Source organism: Myotis davidii, unplaced genomic scaffold (assembly GCF_000327345.1).
Source record: "Myotis davidii unplaced genomic scaffold, ASM32734v1 scaffold168, whole genome shotgun sequence".
In the NCBI taxonomy this organism is placed as follows: Eukaryota; Metazoa; Chordata; class Mammalia; order Chiroptera; family Vespertilionidae; genus Myotis; species Myotis davidii.
In genome coordinates, this window is record NW_006383016.1 from 9,498,560 (window position 1) to 9,518,878 (window position 20,319).

Sequence of the window (20,319 nt, forward strand, 5' to 3'; positions counted from 1 at the left end):
TTCCCTGCCTAGTCCCGTTACCTGGCAGGTGACATAAGCGTGACTGTGTGGCTCCTGCACACTCACGGCGCAGGGATGGGGGTGCGGGAGGCCGCGGGCTTAATTTGTGGGGTTTTAAGCTCAAGAAGGAGCAAGCCAGCACTGACCGGTTTGGCTCAGTGGCTAGAGCATCGGCCTGCGGACTCAAGAGTCCAGGGTTCGATCCCAGTAAAGGGCATGGACCGTGGTTGTGGGCACATCCCTAGTGGAGAGTGTGCAGGTGGCGGCTGATAGATGTTTCTCTCTTATCGATGTTTCTAACTCTCTATCCCTCTCCCTTCCTCTCTGTACAAAATCAATAAAATATATTTTTTTTAAAAAAGAATGAGCAAGCCACCTGTGTCCCCTGCAGAGACCGGTCATTGGAGCTTCCCAGTTTCCATCCTTCTGTCTTTCTAATAGCCAGGTCCAAATCTGGTTCCCCAGAGAGTATGGCAAATTATTCTTCCCACTGACAAGGACAGTCTGAACGTAAAAGAGAGAGAGGAGAAAATAAATGGGATTTGATCTTAACAGGTGCTGATGAGATGAACCCACCCCATTCCATCTCAATGTTAAGCCAGCCACAGCTATGTTGATAGTAAGTGTTCTTTGCCTGGGATTGTGGGACGTGGAGTTGGTGTTTTTGGTTTTGGCTCTCATTGACCTATTTGGCACTGCAGCCTTTCTGTTCGCCTGTCTCTGGGTGCTTTCTCCCCGCCTTTGTGCTCTGGGACTCAGTTCAGTAAACATGTGAGTTCCAGCTACGTGCCAGGTACAGTGCTGGGCATGACGGAGATAAAGGAGCAACTCACGATCCACCAGGGATGGAAGTTTTGTTTTTAAGCGACCCAGAGCGATCACTTCTTTTAGAAGTCTAATCAACTGAGCAGTTTTATAAAGTGGGTCTCCGAAAGGGGCAGATGGTGGTGGTGGGGATCCTTGGATATCTTCTTAGGCATCCACCAGTTTTTATTTTAAAGATTAAATACAAGAGAATAAATGTGACTGTGATGGGGTGAGTACTGTGCTATTGGCGCCTGTGCCTCCAGTTGCACCTCCAGTGCGCAGACGCCGTTTCCCTGATTCTGTTGGCCCAAGCGGCTGAGAAAAGAATGGAGATGGACTTAGTATGTGATGCATTCTTACTGGGGAATATAAGAAAATAACAACAATTGAATGTTAACATGAGTCAGGCATAATTATTAACACTTTACATGTATTAATGCATGTAATCATCATGAGCCAGGAATTATTTCAAAACTACAAAATTGTAAGAGGCAGCATGGGAAGGAAGTTAACTATGAATCTTATCTCGGTCATTGGCTGGTCATGTGGCCTCCGGCAAGTACTGATTTTGAGCTTCACGTTCTCCAACCTGTGAAAAATGGTACTCACCGCACAACATTATTGTGAGGATGAAATGAGCTAGTATGTGTAAAGGATTTAAAATACTATTTGTGTTGGGAGTTATGGTAATATGGTAATCTGCACTTTCTAGACAAGAAAACCAGGAACTGAGAAATTAGATAACTTGCCCCGTGTCACATAGGTATTAAGTGCCCAAACAGAAATATCATATGGCCCGTAGTCCTAGAAGTATGTTGGACTTGAAAACAAACTAAATAGAAAATGAAACCAGCACCATAACAAACTGTATCACATTCACTTTGAGAGACAATTTAATTTAAGCAAAATACTATAATCTGTCAAGTTAATTTTAAATGTTACTGATTTTATAGTTTTAAGTGCATTTAATTTACAAAATAATAATTTTTTGGTTCACAGTTGAATAAAGATCATAAGTAAAATTTTTATTTGTACTCATTAAAAGCATTTTTAAAGGAGATAGGTGTTTTTCATTTTTTTCCCCTTCACTACATTTCTCAACTTTGAGAAGCACTAGATTAGTCAGTACTAGCACTTAGAACTCATAATACATTTTTAGCCAAGTGTGACCTATCATCTTGGTCATTGTGAAATAAACTCCGCATATTTTTGAGTGTCTTCCTTCTGTCAATCACTGCCTCTAGAAGTTAAGCAGACTGTAAGTGGGACTTAGAGTCAGAGAATACCCTGCAGTGCCTCTGGATACTTTTAGAACAACTTCTGAGTGAATTCACATGCTAGGTGTTCTGCAGACTGTTAAAATGCCTGGAAGTTCCAGATGAAATGAGGAGCTGTTTCCTACATACCCATTTAAATCATAGTTAGTGATGGCATCCATTTTGCAACATTTAAGAAGAGAAAATTAAAATCACTGAAGAGCACTGAACTGCTTATAACTTGTAGATTGACTCATTCTTCTAACTTCTGATATTCTTTTCCTTAAGCACTGAGGAAGCAGTATTTTTTCATGACTTGTGTAAAAGTAGCTATGAAACAGGCTGGATAATAAGGTTTATTCTACCAGTTTTATTGAGGTATGATAAATGCTACACATTTAAAGTGTACACATTTTAAAATCAGTTTTTGACTTAAGTACACATCCATGAAACCATCCATTACAGTCCAGATAATGAACAGTTCCATCACCCTACTAGGTTCTTTAAGCCTTTTATAATCTCACTTCCTCTACCACTGTCTCCAGGCAACCACTGATAGGTTTCTGTCTCTACTGATTAAATTTTTCTATTCTAGAATTTTATATAAGTGGAAGCATACAGTAAATTATTCCCTTTTTTTCATAACTTCTTTCACTTAACATGATTTTGAAGTTCATCTATGCTGTATCAATAGTCTGTTTCGTATTCTTTTATTTTCATTGTATGGATATACTGCTATTTGCTTATCTGTTCACTTTGGTGAACATTTCAGTTCCCAGTTGGACTATTAAAGGAAGATCCTGCAATAAGTTCCTGTGTAGTGAATAATATTATTTCTAGTATCTTTATGGTTCAGAAAGATTCAGGCCTTCTAATAATTATAGTTTAGAGTTCAAAGAAAACATTAACAAATATATAGTTACCATTAACTCAATGACTGAATAGGTTATGAAACCTCTGTGGGCTTTATTGTCTTCATTTATTAAAAAAAAAGCTCTTTAGATATTTTGATTTTTAGGCAGTGATTCATAATCCCAATTTAAGGCCATTTAAGTTACAAAGCCTAAAAATAGATACTAGTATGAGAACTTTTAGAAAAGGCACACTTCAATAAATTTACTGTTTCAAAAATATATGTTAAAATTAGAAGTCTTTACTTTTAAAATACATTTATAGCTATATATCTATAATTAAATCTAAATGTATGTATTATTTTTAAAATTTAGACACTTTAAATATTTTATACATGATTTTACTTACATAAACACATGATAGCAACTAATAAGACAAATAGTATTTCACTACCTTACTTGAATCATAGATTCCTTAAAACATCTCTTTTGGGGATTCCACTAAATGACTAAAAACCATGCATACCCAAATCTCATGGTCATCTGATGGATTGCTAGAAACAGAAATGTCCAAAAATTTTTTTTGTTTCTCCCCTTTTTTTTTTTTACTACACATGCTTACCTTCAGTAAGAGATCAATGGTTCCAATCTAGATATTAGAAATGTCACAGTGAATTATATTGTGCTGCTCTGCATATAAGATAACAAGAGCATCTAGATCAAGCATGTCAAACTCAAAGGCTAACACGGGCCAGATGAATGAGGCATGCAACCGGTGGGCCGCGAGTTTGACATGCTTGACCTAGATGATAGGCACTGAGGATGTTTCTGGGCCAGGCATTAGGACAAGACTTTAATCCTCCTCTGAACCTACGGTCTGAACCCTACGGGATGTCTACTATCTACTTTACAGATGAGGAAACTGAGGGCTTCACGGACTTGTTCAATTTCACAGTACTATGGTATGGTAGAAAAGAGGGCAATAACAGCAAAAACATCTATTAGCTCCATCTCTTCTCTGCTAAAATGCTGGTCTGTCAGATAAGTTGATCATCTCGCCCTAATGAGGCAGGTTGGGTTGTGTTTTCTTCTTTGGTTGAGCAACTTGGAAAATTTCTCAAAAGGAAAAAAAATCATTAAATATTACTTTCATCAATTATAAGTCTGTTAATTTTTGTCTCCATCGAAGATAATTGTTGGCTCATTTCATATCTCCCTTATAGTAATGTACCTCCCCATCTTAAGAGTTTGTTAAATCAGATTTAATATATTTCTTTCCCAGAGTAAAGCAATTAATCTTTTAAACTTAATTGCAGAATACTGTTTGAGAATCTACTGTGGACAGTAAGGAATGAAAAAAGTAAAAATCATTCTGCCTGAGCCCTGGGTTTCACATTTCTGTGCTATTCTAGACTATCACTAGTTTCCTACTAATGCCATTAAATTAGGAACACCAAATTAGAAATCATCACGTTTTTCCTCTATAATATTTTGCACATCTATTTTCCAAGATATGTTTTTATTCTCTATACTAGAGGCCCGATGCACGAAAAATGTCTCCTTGACTGAGAAGAGAAATAGATCTGCTGGCGAAATGTCAAGTGAATCATCTCCAAGTCCCTGGATTGTGACAGCAGCTATTTTGTCAATAGTGCATTGTCTGACCCCATACCCCATCTGCAGTGCCACAAAATGAGAGGGGAAAACCTCCCAGCATGAAAGCACATGGAACCTACCCATGCAAGGTTTTATTTCCACTGATCGTAAAGTACATTAAATCGGCCACATTTTCCTTTTGGCAGTAATACAATAACCACAAAGCATAAGATTCTTAATACTGAAACAAATCTTCATGCAAGGGGCTCAGGCCCTTGCTGCCACGGCTTCATCCAGATGGTCGTCCGGAAGGATGTCTGGACTAATTAGCATATTATGCCTTTATTATTATAGAAGCCAAAACCATTTCAGAAAAAAAATTCTCATCCTGGTCCCTGCATTTCAAAAGGCTCACTGGTATGCAGCGGTGTGTGTGTGTGTGCGTGCCTCACATTTTATTGGTTATTTTTAATTATTCCCTACCTAACAGGACAGATTTAACTTAGATCGTTGGCCGTTGAGCTAAACAGTTTATGAAATCATTGGTCTGTTCTTTAATGTGAGCCAAATGTTTACAACTGTAATACCTGGCAGGCCTTGACATGCTCACAATCCCTATAGTATTCTTCCTTTACTGCAGAATCATCTCCTGATCAGATGGAAAATAACCTGTTATTCCTTGGAGGCCAGTGGGATTCAGCTAGAGCATCTTCCTCAAGTAACATTGGGGTGTGGGAGTTTTTATTATTTTAATTCCACTCTACAAATATTTGTGAGAAAGGCTCTGATAGGAAGTCACATGGATGGGTAGGTTCCATGTGCTTTCATGCTGGGAGGTTTTCCCCTCTCATTTTGTGGCACTGCAGATGGGGTATGGGGTCAGACAATGCACTATTGACAAAATAGCTGCTGTCACAATCCAGGGACTTGGAGATGATTCACTTGACATTTCGCCAGCAGATCTATTTCTCTTCTCAGTCAAGGAGACATTTTTCCATCTATTCCATGTTGGTGAACAGCAATTGTATCACTTGCCGTAGAAACAGGCCAGGGAGAGAGAAGCATGCTTATCTTTATTCTGCAGTCCATCTTTCACTGGAAGACTAGCAGAATTTAACACATTCTTGAACTGTAATTCCAAAGTTAAAGAGGAAAAATAACTCTTAGTGGGTGCATTTCCTATTTTATGTCCTTTTGGAATAGAGGCTTATCTCATCCTTTCTCCCTGAGAACATTTAGTTTCATTGTTCTCTTCCCAGTCAAACCAGAATTGTTTTGGCAGAATATGTGGCTGACTCTCGTTTATGATGATGATAATAGCAACATTCTCTCCTGCAGCTACGTGCTTCTATCATGTGCCTCACAGAAGACTGGAAAAACCTGACAGTTGTGGCCTAATTACAGCTGGTTTTCAAATGTACAGAGGACTGACCTTCAGGATTACATCAGAGGACTTTCAGCATGAGGGCACTTTTATATAGTACCAGCCTTTAAAGATATGTTTACCTAAGCCTTTCTAAACCAAGAGTTCTATTATAAGCATGCCATCAGTTCGCAGGGCCTATGGTGACCAAGTACATAAATAGTGATTATATGTTTAACTCCAATTATTACATTGACTGGTATTTAAATGATGGGTTGGACTAGATGCCCTTTAAGATTTGTTTCAGTAGTAAGAATATTATGCTTTGTGGTTATTGTATTACTGCCAAAAGGAAAATGTGGCCGATTTAATGTACTTTAAGATCAGTGGAAATAAAAATAAGATGGGGCTATTTTAGTTTCTATAAATCTTTTATTCTGGATAATTACTTTGTGGAATAAATAGTGTGTGATTGATACTTTATTTCCTTAACAACCTAACCTGACTAATCTTAATTTTACAGATAAGCCTTTAATTTATTTCTTTGATGTTAGATTTTTTTCTATTCTAGTGATAAATAACCCTTTATTTATTTATTTAATAGGTACTGTCCAAGAAGCTGGAACATTATTAGCCAACAAGAATGTCCGTGTCAACTGTTTGGATGAGGTAAAATTTTTAATGAAGTGTCTTACTCCCTGTGAGAATGGATAATATATAAAATCTAATAAGAATTGTTTTTCTAGAATTTGTTCTCAATATGCTTATATCTAAACCAAATGTAAGCACACAGTACACAAAAGACAAATAAGCATGTAAAAACATGTTTAATTGTATTAGTAATCAAATAATTGCAAATTAAACCAAAATTATATCATTTCTCGTGAAATGTGGGAAACGGTGGACTTTTATATGCTAATGAATCCTATATAATACAAGCCTAGTATGCAAATTGACTGAATGGTGGAATTACTGGTTGGCAGGGGGCAGAGCTGGTGAGTGGGCGACACCAGGCCAGCCAAGGCGGGTGCCAGTGGGCAGAGGGAGGGGACGGTGGTGGAGGGGCAATCAGGGAGGGGTGGGGCTGGCTGCTCACTGGCTGGTGCTGTCTCCCCATTGCCCTGCCGGTCACCTCGGCGGTGGTGGTAGCGGTGGCGGCAGGGAGATGGGGGGCGGGCCCGGCTGCTCACCCACCCGCTGGTGCCGGCCCCAATTGCCTGTGGGTCGCCTCCCTTAGAGGGATGCCAGACTGCAGTTTAGGTCCTAGGAGAGCAGACCTAAGCTGTCAGGCAGACATCCCCCAAGAGCTCCTGGTCTGCAAAAGGGTGCAGGCCAGACTGAGGGACTGCCCTGAGTACATGAATTTTCATACACCAGGCCTCTAGTTATAAATTGGCATCACATTCTGGAGAAAATTTTAGAATTTGTGTGACTTTTAAATGTGTGTACCTTTGATTCAGCAACTCTACTTCTAGGGAAAGGTAACTAAACCTACACTGAGCTTTCTAGAACACTTGCTGTCCAAAATAACTCTGAGATGATGGTAAGATCTATTCTGAGCTGTCCAATCTCTGCCAATATCTGTGTGTGGTTATTCTGTTATACAGCACAGTTCTAGTGCAAGAAAGTTAACTCAGCGGTTTCTCATGCAGAAGGGAAGGGGTTTTGTTAACCCTCTACCTGCACATGGCTAGCAAACAATATCACAAAATAAAGTTTAAAGCAAAAAAATATTTAATAGGTCAAAAGTCTTTCTTATATATTAAATTAATAATCCACCAAGAACATACCAGTCTTAAGCCTTCACTTACAAACTTTAAAGCTTTGATGTTCAAAAAAAAAGAAAATTGAAAGGAGAAATTTGTAAGACAATAGCACCTTTCAGAAACCAACAGATGAAGTAGGAAAAAAGTAATTCAGAGACAGAAACAGAAAATGTGAATAACCTAATTATCAGTCTGTGTCCTATGTATATAAGACAGAAAAAATAGAACATTTTCTTTTTACATGGAACATTACTAATTAGTCTATATATTATACTATTTTTAAAGGAAATTTTAGTTAACTTCAGACAAATTCACCAAATGCAATAGAATACATTGAAAATGAACAAAAATATGATCCAGATAATAAAACATATAACCTGAAATTTAAAAAAAAGAATCTAAGTAATTCTTGGGTAGAAGAAGAAATAGAAGTAAAAATTTCCTACTATTTAGAACTGTAAACACTACATCCATCAAAAAATTTGATATGGGAAAAAATACATTGTGTTATGACACAAATGGGTTCAGAGATTGCATAGCAAATGGCATGATTGGAATAGCTCACTGCCTCTTTGGAAAGATGTTCTCTCATTGGTTGACTCTGAAAACCAATCATTGCTAAGAAGACAGCTGGTAAACAAGAAACACCAAAGAGAAAAACAAAATGAAAGAAACAAAACATTTTTGTTTTTTTAATGAGAAGAAAGGGAATATCTGGAAGCAGGGAACAAATAGATGAATGGTCTAATGTGATTAACAGAGATGACAGTTTAAAACACAAGCATACATAAAAAAATGAGGTCAGTTTGTAATATAAGATCCAAAGCTTTCCACATCTCCTTTGCTCATAAGCACATTATCACATTGTGTTGAAAGCTAAATTAAAAAAAAAAATTATTACTTTTTTTTAGATTATAGGGCAGTTCTGTAGTCTTGGGGTCATTCCCTCAGCCTGAGAACCTGTCACTGGAGATTGTATTGCTGGTGACTGAGTGCCCATCTGTACTGTGTCCCTTCTTCCCCCCCAGGCTACACACCAGCTTCTGATGTACAGGTTATATCATCCTTTAGGGGTTACCACCCTAATGTTCTCCTTCAAAAGGTAATGAGCGTATAGTCCATTCCCACTCTCTTAAAGGTGCCTCTGTACATTGAGATTCTGATTACCCACACCCACTCAAACCACTCCCAACATTTAAATACCACATCCTTATAGACACACCCAACTAGGGGACTCTTAAAGTTGAAATCTTAACATTTTTCCATTACTACTCTCAAGAAACTTTGACTACTCCCATTCCGTTGCCTCTTGTACAGCCACCTGAAAGGTCCTACCTTCCCTATAATTCTCACATCAACAGCCCTCTGAAAATATTGATGGCTGTGTTCAAAATAATCTGCAGTCGTCAGGAATAATTCAAATTATATTAGTGTGCTAAAATTTACAAAGGTAAGAGATTATATGTTTTAGAGAGGTTTCCATCCTAAACAACTTAGAAATTCCAGCACTTGTAGAATTTACAGAGTGTTCTTGGTTACTGAGAAAATTAACTTACAGGAAACAGCTTGCTCATTTATCTACCAAATAGTATTAGGTACCCAGAACCCAGTACATGTGAGGTTGGTTGTTGTATTGGATATGCAAAAACATGCGGAGACTAGTAGGGTAGTCTAGTGTAAATACTACCAACCATTTCTCCGTATTCATACAATATATATATGAACAAATCATGTATATGATCAAAATATAAATGTAGTTTAAGAGAGCATTGTTTTAAAAATGATACCACTATAAAGTATTCCTGCATCTTGTTTTTCTCATACTTTTTTTTTTTAATATATTTTATTGATTTTTTACAGAGAAGAAGGGAGAGAGATAGAGAGTCAGAAACATCGATGAGAGAGAAACATCGATCAGCTGCCTCCTGCACATCTCCTACTGGGGATGTGCCCGCAACCCAGGTACATGCCCCCGACCGGAATCGAACCTGGGACCCTTCAGTCCGCAGGCCGACGCTCTATCCACTGAGCCAAACCGGTTTCGGCGTTTTTCTCATACTTTATTCAGTTTTTCCTTTGGTAGGCATTCTATTTGTTTTGAAGTTTTTTTCCTCATTATTTTTATTGTTAGTGCATTTGTATCTGCTTGTTCATTTGTTTCCCCAGGAACTAAGAATGTGTGGTAGAGATGAGAGCCCTGGGTTCTAGTCCCTGCCCTGGCTATTTGAGTAGTTATGTGAGGATGAGCAAATCTTCTCTGAGTCTATTTGCTAATCTGTAAAAAAATAAAATAATAAAGTAATAAAACCATCTTTTTTCTTGAGCAGTTCGTGGAAGATCCAAGTGTGAAAGTAAATATAAAAATACTTTATAGATTGTAAAGATTTTATTAATACATGTTTGTTTTTAATATAATTGCAGGAATTGCTCATAGGTAACTTAAGACAAATAAGTAAAATTAATACATTTTTTCCTTTCTATTACAGAATGGAATGACTCCTTTAATGCATGCTGCATATAAAGGAAAACTTGATATGTGCAAATTACTTCTGCGACATGGAGCTGATGTAAATTGTCATCAACATGAACATGGATACACAGCCCTCATGTTTGCAGCACTTTCTGGTGAAGTTTTAGTATTTATTCTAATACTAGAGACCCAGAGCATGAAATTCGTGCATGGGTATGGTCCCTAGGGCTGGCCTGTGATCAGGGCCATCTTCCCAAGCTGCTGACTGTTGGCCCTGCTCCCTGCGGCCACCCACCCCAGTTCCCTGTTTGTCAATGGACAATGGGAACCTGCCAGCCTGGGAAAGGGACCGAGAGGTGGTCAGTGCTCCTCATAGTGACTGGTCAAGCAGTCATTCTGGTCGTTCTGCCATTAGGGTCACTTTGCATATTACCCTTTTATTATATAAGAATATTAGTATTGTTAGTTACCTACACAAATTTATTGTAAATATATATATATATATATATATATATACTTTTCAATGAAATGCATTTTTATTATAGTAATTTTAAGGTCAATTCTAAATGGAAAATAATGGTGGGAATTGATTTTTGAAAAATTGTATCTGAAATGTACAGTTAATTTGTTGATTTCTTTTTAATTTAAACCAATCAATTCTTTGTATTGATAACATACAGTGTGGGACAAAGTAGATTTGCAGTTGTGAATACACGAAATAGAGTTTATTCTTGTATTGTTGTTAGTTATTGTACTATTTTCCATATGAACAACGGTAGACCTACTTTTGCCCACCCCGTATACTCTGTATTTTGTGTAGCGTTGAGGAGCTGGATCAGTTATTCCTTTCAAGTTGGTTTTTTTGATGTTGTCTATCTTGTTCTCTTGAGAAAAGAGCTGCTCTGCTGGAGCTGTGTGTTTGCTTCACTGGCATTTTTGTACTAAATAGGATGATCTATTTAGAAACTGACTTTGACTCATGTTGCTTATGATTTGCTAAAGAAAGACAGTTGGGAAATGTTACCTAAAATTAAATGGAGTTATGTGAAATTGTTGCCATTTTTTAAGGAACTGAAGATGGACTATAATATTATATTTTAAAAGCAGTAATCTGTATTTTTATAATCCTAGAATTGAAAAGCATTTCTAAGCATGACATAAAATATAGAATTCAAAAGGACAACCACTTTGATTACATATACTTTTAAAATTTCTGTATATAGAATATACCTTATATACAGTTAAAATACAAATGAGAAACTAAGGAAAATACTTATTATACATCTTAAAGGATCACATTATTATATATGAAAAGTTTTTATAAATCAATTAGAAATGGCAAATACTGCAGTAGAAAATGAAACAGAAAATTGAAAAGAATAAAGAAGTAAAACTGGCTAACAAACATAGGTTATTTTTTACCACATTGGCAGAGGTTAAGGAAGAGTGACAATGCCCAGCATTGGCATAGGACCTCCTTTGCACTGTTTTCGGGCGTGCACATCAGCCCAGCCTTGCTGGAAGGCAGCCTGAAAAAATGCATTTAAAATATGTGTAACCTTTGCTCCCACAGTATTTTTCCAAGAACTGTTCCTAAGGAAATGGTAGTTCAAACTGCAAAAATTAATGAAAAATGCTGTTCACTGAGTACAATTTATAATAGCTAAATATCTGTAATGATTCCATGAGTAGTAGAATGCAAATAGAATAAATACAAATGATGGTTATCGAGAAAAAATTATAGAAAAGTATACCCCCAACTGTTAATAGTTGTCCCAGGGCCTGAAGATGTGAAGGATGAGGTGGGTTAGTAGATATTAAGTAAAGACTTCTATTCATCTATGTTTTTGTTTTTACTTTGTACTAAACATTATTAGGAAAAATAAATATATTTTGTTCGGTTAAAAAAAAAAGTGGTATTTCTACTCAATTTTTGTATTGCCTGATGTGTTTCTAGAAAACAAGTTTAATTTCTAATGGGTTCTTCTAGCATTTTACTCTTTACTATAGTTATGATTTATATTTTAGAAAAAGGTGAAAATATCCAAAAAAATGAACATCTAAAAGTTTGTGGCGAAAAAGGTTACAGATAATCTGATAGGGAGTATTTGAATTGCACATTCCTTAATATTAACAAATATGTTCCCTTTAAAAACCCTAGGTAATAAAGACATCACGTGGGCAATGTTGGAAGCTGGTGCCGAGACAGATGTTGTCAACTCGGTAGGAAGGACAGCAGCTCAGATGGCAGCCTTTGTGGGTGAGTTATTTGATGGCAGTTTTACATGAGGTTACACCCCAAATTTTCTCCATGGAAAGAATACCACTTCTCAAAGAACAAATACTGTCATGTTTATTTTTAAAAAAATGTTTTTAGCCCACTAGATTTTGTCTAACTTAATGAAATACCCATGATACTTTGGAGAAGATGAACCAGCTGTTAAATGTCCACTCTGTAAGATACAGAGAATGGTGAAGTTATTTTAGTTGCAGTCGAATGCTTTGAATATTTTATTTCTCTAAAGGAAGTAGTTCAATGTATAAGATCATGAACTGTGAAGTCAACAGTGTTCAGTTTAAATTCTGGCTGTGTTACTCAGTTGCATGTTACTTAATGATCCTGACCTTCAATTTCCTCATTGTAACATGTTTACATGGTTATGGAAAGCATCAAATGAGACAATAGAGCTTTACAAGTAACTAAATAAATGCCATCATTACTGTTGTTAATAATAATTATAGCACTGTAATTCTTTTGTAGGAAGAAGCATTAATAATATAATATATAGCTGCTTCATTATCATCATCAACAACAAATATTTATTGTGTGTGGTCAATATTTCTTGATGTGTTAATGCTGTTACTGGAAATAATGTAGAGGGTTTAGAAGAGAGTGGGAGTGAATATTTGATCATTGGTAGTTTGGCCACACTAAATTGGCAGTTAGGAGAGTCCATTAATAGAAAAGCTATAAACATCTGACATAGGGAGTGCAGTAAGTGGCTTTGTGAGGGCTAATAATTCATGAAACAAATACGTAACGTTCACAACCTATGTACCCAGCATCACTCTAGGTGCTTTGGTTACATTGGTGAACAAGACAGAGGCTGTTACGTGTTCATGGCACTTGAGGCCAATAGTGGTGATGGGCATTGTGAAACAGCATACGCTAAGGGACCACTTAAGAGTTCCATAGAAACACATCAAAAAAAGGGATCTTCTATCCTTATTCTAAGGGGGTTTTGAGAGAAATAACATTTAAGGTAAGATAGAATGGAAATTAGTCAGATGTGGGGTATCATATCTGTATATTTTGTTAAATTTTACTGTCAATTTATAAAACTAATAGTAGCTACCATTGATCAAGTTGGACAGTCATGGAGTCACTTTATGATAGCTCTGTGAGAACAAGTATTATTTTAATTCAATTTCAGAAGGATTGGAGAAAGGAATGGCCTTGTTGTGCAATCTTCAGAGAAATACTTATCTTCCCATAGCTATTGATTTTTTTATTGTCATTTTTTATAAGTCTCCTGGGTTTTATAGCTATTCAGTTTTGTTTTATTTTCTATTTGAATTAGCTTCAGGCTTCAAAGTAACAAGCAATAATAATTATGATAATTGGCATGTATTGTTTTTTTAATGGAAATATTTTCAGCTTTTCACTTTTTATTATGATTTGCTTTTGGTTTTACCATTACCTAATTCCACTCTGTCTTAAATTTTAGTTCTAATTTTTCTGATAATATAGCCATTTCTTAATTGCCTCCTCATTCTTTTACTCTTTTACCTCAGTTTTTTACTCTACATTTTACTTGGTAGTTGTGTGTGTGTTTCTTTCTCAAGATTGTCTGGTTACATTAGAGTACATTTTATTTCTCCTTTTATTGACTTAAATGATCAGGATGGGGGAAGAACTTCTATGCATATATGCATAACCCATCGACACAGACAATAGTTCAGATAAGGCCTGGGGGGGGGGGGCGGGGGTGGGCAGGGGGAGGGGATCAGTGGGACAAAAGAATGGGGAATCTGTAATACTTTCAACAATAAAGATACATATTTTTTAAAAAATGTTTCCCAGTCCACTAGTGCTTGCTTTCCTATTCACAACACTCCTGATTAAGCTCATAGTTCTCAGTTATCATCTAAAAATAAGAACAAAACTATACTCTGTGTCCCACTCCCAAAGGCCTGTATTTACCCATTTAGCCACCCCAACAAGAGGAAAACCTTAAAACTCATTTATTTCTTCACATCCTCTCTTTTGGTTTTATAGGCAGCAGGACTTTTCTTTCCTCCGCCATCACCACTAGCTGTGGACTTCGCTGAGAGGGTAACATTTTTAGGACTGACATGTTACTAGAGTGTACCTCCTTACTTCTTTCAGTAATTCCAATGGTCAGCAGTGTAATTCCTCAGTCATCCTCTCCACCCATTCCGATGCTCTCTGTTGCCAAGGCTGCTGTTCTCCACTGTTTGCTCTTCCTTCTTGCACTAAAACTTAGGTTTTAGTGACAGACGTTCTCAGATAGTATGTAGGTTGTATTTTGTTTGAAACTCATCATAAACAAAACTATCTTTCTCTGTGGAGAATGTGAGTCATATCTTGGCTAGTTTCATGATTGATGTACCGTTGTTCTTTTCTCACAATCGCATGTAGAAGTTACTCCACAGTTTTCCTAATCCTGATTTTGCAAATGAGAATTTGATTTATTTTTTTAATAAATTATTCATTTCTCAATATGGAAGCTTCCCCTAACTCCCAGTATTTGTTTTGTATATTAATATTACTGTTTCATTAGTATGCATTCAAAACTCATAAATTAAGAAAAAGTAAAACTACTTAATACTTTTGACTATAAAATTTTAGATATAAATTAAGTGAAAATTTATATTTATAATGATAAACTTTAAATATATATCATTCTTATATAAATTATTAGCAGATGATTTAAACTTAAATGTCAAAATAATCTCAGCACTACCTGAAATGAAAGAGATTAATCTTGTAAAAAGTAACATAATATTTGTTCTTTCTCCCAAAGGTGTAATCTTAAGCCCCAGTCCTGTGACAGTGTGATTATTATATAGCCAGTATTTTTATATTTTCAACTGCCAAAAGGGCTTTTTCTGACTAACCTATTGGGGGACTGATGAGAAGATAAAGTTACATGCTAATTCTTCATTTTCCTCTCATCCCTTTATCTTTAAATCTTCTTATGCCTGTTTTCATATATTTTAGGAGTGGTTTCACAACATTTTTCTTTTAGAACTATTTTACCACTAGGTATGGCTTAGAAAAGTGGCTTAGAGATCTGTGAGAACCATAATGTGGATTCCAGGGTTATGGGAGCAAAAGCTTTTTCTCTAGTTTATTTCATAAAGGCCAGCTTTTCTCCAATTCCAGGGGAGGGGAGGTTAGGTTACTAATATGAATACTAATTATGATAAGAAAAGCTCTATCAATTTAAATTTCTATATAACGAAAGCCAGATGTGATTGGGGAATAATGACCATCATTTGTGTAAAGGTGGAAGAAGAGACATTTAAATTATAAGCAATCTTTAAACTAGAGTAAAAAATTATAAGTTGAACATTGCCTTTTTTGCAATCCTCATAATCTTCATACATAGTAAGGATTCTGTGTCTTTAAAAGGAGATTATTTCTTGACTTCACAAAGCATGCTTTAAAAATGTTCGCCTAAACCTTTTACCTCTCCTCTTCTTCTCTCCTTTCCTGAAAATTAAAGATGTATGTGCATTTTACCACACAAGAAAACAGAGCAGCATTCATTAATTTAAAAACTGGAAAATGTCTTACTATGAATAATAAAGTAACAAATTTCTTATTTTTCTGTTAAAAGGTCAACATGATTGTGTAACTGTAATCAACAATTTCTTTCCTCGAGAGAGACTGGATTATTACACTAAACCCCAGGGACTGGATAAAGAGCCAAAACTGCCCCCAAAGTTGGCAGGCCCACTGCACAAAGTTATCACCACAACAAATCTTCATCCTGTCAAGGTAGTGTAGTGTTTATTGTATTTGCTTTTTATTTAAATACGAGAGACCCACTGCATGGATTCATACACCAGTTGGGGTCCCTCAGCCTGGATTGCACCCTCTCGCAATCTGGGACCCCTCGGGGGATGTTGGACTGCCAGTTTCGGCCTGGCCTGAGGGATGTAGCAGTGTGGGAAGCAGCAGGCAGCTAGGGAGGAGCCTGAGTAGGGCTCAGTGCTTGGGCCTTAGTGCTCGGCGCTTGGCGCTCCGTGCTCCTAACCACTCACCGCTCGCTCCTTACCACTTGCTCCTTAGCATTGCCATGCTAAGGAAAGGCTCCCACCACTGCCACTGTGCTTGCCAGCTGTGAGCCCGGCTTCTACTGCTGTGGGAGCAAACTGACCACCAGGGGCAGCTCCTGTGTTGAGCGTCTGCCCCCTGGTGGTCAGTGTGTGTCATAGCGAGTAGTTGTTCCGGTTGTTTTGTTGTAATAGCCGCTTAGGCTTTTATATATATGTAGATTGCTGTTCTTATATCTATCTGTATAAAACCCTAATATGCAAATCGACCGAACATCAGAATGACCAGAAGAACATGACCAGCAGAATGACTGGTTGGTGGGTGGCGGGGCCAGAGAGCAGGTGGTGCCAGGCCAGCCAAGGTGGGTGCCAGCAGACAGAGGGAGGCGACCAGCGGCAGTGGTGGGGCGATCGGGGGGTGGGGCTGGTGAGCAAGCGGCGCCAGGCCACCAGCCAAGGCAGGTGCCAGTGTGGGTCCCCCGATTGCCCTGCTGGTTGCCTCACAGATCAGCCCTGATCGCATGCCAGGCCTAGGGACCGTACCCTATATATTGGGAATAGTCTCTTAGATTTAAAAATTAAAACCTGGCAAGACTGAAAATACAGGATGATGCAGCGATGACATGCATGGACTCTGGCTTGCACATTTTGTGGTGAGCCCTGATTCTGACATTTAAAACTGTGTGACAAAGCCAATTGCTTCTCTCTCCTTCAGTTTTTGTACCCATAGGATGGGGAAAATGGTACTACTGTCTCAGAAGGATCATGTTATGTACTACTTTTGATAATCAGGGCAAAAAAATGTAGATGCCCATACATCAGCAAGATGCCTTTCACCTGTATGAAAAGTATGGTTACTGGTGCGTGCAGCATCCCGGATTGCGAGAGGGATGTCTGACTGCTGGTTTAGGCCTGTAAACCGGCAGTTGGACATCCCCTAAGGCGTCCTGGATTGCAAGAGGATGCAGGCCAGTCTGAGGGACCCCCACCTCCCTCTGTGCATGAATTTTGGGCACCAGGGCTCTAGTAGGATCATAATTGTCTTGGGTTGGGTTTTGTAGATGCAGAGCTTACAATGGGCTCTTGTTCAGTTGATAGAGTGAAGGAGTGCTCTCACTTGAAACCTGGAGCAGAGTGAAGACTAGAGAGGAAGAAAAGCTAGGCAAAGAGGTGGATTCAGCTGAAGCCAAGCCTCCGCTTCATCTCACAGGGAGCTCTTCACTGTTAATGGCTCTGGAGAGGCAGGGAGCCAGGCTTTCACATCAGTCATTGGCTGAGGCCTATCCCCAGAGGGAAAGGACGGCCTCCCAGATAGTGCCAAGTCAGGTGGCTCCCTTTGGATGAAGGTCCCTGGGGAAGGAGGCAGCTCTGAGCCCAAAGCGGCCAACACTCCCAGCAGCAGGAACCTGTGCACAGGCCTGTAGACAGGATCTGGGCGGGGCACCAACAGCATCCACTATAATAACTGGCCTTCTACGAAATGTTCTGACATGTAGTCATGAACACATTTTTTAATGCAGGTACCTATTTGATGACTTTACGTAATACAGTTCTTCGGTTAAATCACACAGATTTTTAAACTTTGTAGACCAACCCAGAAGTTCAAATGGCTTAACTGGGGAAACTTCAAGAGCTGTTCTGAACTATTTTCACTGCTGTTTTCTTCATATTTTATATACAGCCTTTCGTTTTGTTTGAAAAATAATGTTTAATCAAGCCAAATGAGTATAATTTCTTTAATGAGTCATTACAGAAAGCTCCATGTGTGCTACAGTAAGGCCGTCCTTTATCAAATTTCAATGTCTGTTGTAGTCTTCATTCATTACTATAGATTTGATAGTAATTCAGAGCTGTTTAGTGAGCAGGACAGTACGTTGGGTCAAAAATTGAGGTTTTCCCTTAATATAAGGTGTTGCTATACTGTAGTGAAATAAATTTCCTTACAAGCCTAGTACAAAAGAGGAATCTGTGGAGTAAACCGAATACCATTAATATAAGTGGACAATTCTCGTAAGCCTTTTTGATGGTGCATACTCATTTGAAGATATAAGTTCCAAATTGTATATAATCTTATTACTTTAGTGATGCACAAAATATACCTGTTATTTGGCCCTTCACCCCAATTAATTTTCTGGGCCATCAGTAGAGATGATAAACTAGCAGATCTTTCCTATAAAACTGACAAGTAGAGTCTATGCTGTTTTTATTTTTTCAAAACTTAAATGTTTTCTGTAACATTCTGAAAAAAACACTAGAGGCAAACTTGTGATCCCATGTAGGCAAAAAGGAAATTCAGCTGTGAATCACGTTTGCATTTCTACTGGAGCGTATATGGGCCTTAGAATTTAATCTTTAACAAATATTTAGCCTCTTCTGAATCAGTTCTTATCCACCCAGCACCCAGGTGGCAGCAACTACACCACCATGGCATTCTTTCTCTTAGGAGGAGGCAGGCTGGGATGAGAAGTAGGATTTTTCTTGGGGACACACTATTTCTCAATGTAGAGAATGTGTTGTTTTACAGAGCCTGTTGTCTCCTCAGTAGCCTGAGCATTATTGGACAATTCTGGTTTAGACTAATTTGAAGAAGTTCCTGCATTTTTATCTTTGTTTCCACATCTTTATCTTTGTTTCCACCCCCTTGAGATTGCAGTAATTTCAGTTATGCAATAATGGAGCCTGTGGAATAATTTTTGATGTTTACATGGAAACTAGTCTCTGAGGGTTAAATGTCCTAAGAATTATGGCACCTCCAATTATTTTGAGTAAATCAGATTCAGAGCATATTTAGACAGATAATAAATTAAAAGAATATAAACTGAAATAGCCTACATTATATTTTTTAGAGCATTGGTTTTATAAGAGCTACTATTCTATGATTATAGTACCTTCCTTCAGAGCAGACCTGGCTTTTTATATGGATAAATGCTCTATTCACTTGAAAACCTTTCTTTTATCCACACTTTGGATAATAGCTAACCAGTTGCTTTTGAGGTGGCCCATTTTCATTGCTTTACCCCTTTTCAAACTGGCATTGGTCTTCAAGGGGAGCCTTATAAAAATGTAATTAACAGCCCCTCTATAAAGCTAAAGACCTTTAAAAATACGCACAGAAATCCTCAATACGCAATTCATCTTTTTGCTACAATGCACCGACACAGCTACATTTGCATCGAGGTTAAGTGCCTGCTACAGTAATAAGGATGTTTGTTTTCAACGGGGAATTGTGCTGCTGCCCAGAATACAGAGGTTAGAAAGGAGAAAATCAGGTTCACAGGAAAAATGACAGGAGTTGAACAGGGCCTCTACGTTGTTAGAAGGCAGATATGCGCAAATGAGCCCATTTTTAATTGTTAAATGATTTTTAAGCACAGAATTGTTCAAAATGAAAAAAAAAAAGAATTCAAAATGCCATTGTTTAAACATATTCTAAGGTAGCCATTTTCTGAGAGATAAGCTATATCTGCTTTTTATACCTGTAAGAATATATTTATTTCTCCATAATAATTAATAATAATGATTTTCGTTATAATGTATTAACTTATAACATCACAGTGATTAAAGGGAGCAAATTAGTTCAAGTATTATCATTTTGTGTGCAGCTATGTAAATGTTTCTGTAAGCTCATGGTAGAGCTGTGGTGATGTAACATTTTTTGTATATATTGCTGTATATTATGAATAAATAAAGCCTAATGTCTTAACAAAAACAAACAAACATTAATCTAGATTCTGTTTGAGGTTTTTTTGAAGATCTTGGTGTAAGATCCTATGCTTTCATTATAAATGCTGTATAGAAAAGTATTGAATAAACATCTCCAAATGATTGTAGTTGACTGCAGTAATATAAACAACTAATTCATGAGTCTTCACTACCACAGTTAATTTTTGATATGTGTTATGGT

The 20,319-nt window shown here is 37.4% G+C and overlaps 1 protein-coding gene across 3 annotated transcripts in view; it reads left to right on the top strand.

Moving 5' to 3' along the window:
- ANKMY2 (ankyrin repeat and MYND domain containing 2) overlaps positions 1–20,319 on the top strand; it is a 31,779-nt gene that overhangs the window by 812 nt on the left and 10,648 nt on the right. For 2 of the 3 annotated variants that reach the window (XM_006779047.2, XM_006779048.2), the window contains exons 2-5: positions 6,478–6,542; positions 10,126–10,264; positions 12,271–12,369; positions 15,977–16,137. In XM_006779047.2, the coding sequence (XP_006779110.1) occupies positions 6,478–6,542; positions 10,126–10,264; positions 12,271–12,369; positions 15,977–16,137 (464 nt within the window). Of the gene's footprint in view, positions 1–555; positions 620–6,477; positions 6,543–10,125; positions 10,265–12,270; positions 12,370–15,976; positions 16,138–20,319 lie in introns of all 3 variants that reach the window. The other variant, XM_006779049.2, reaches the window with a different exon arrangement.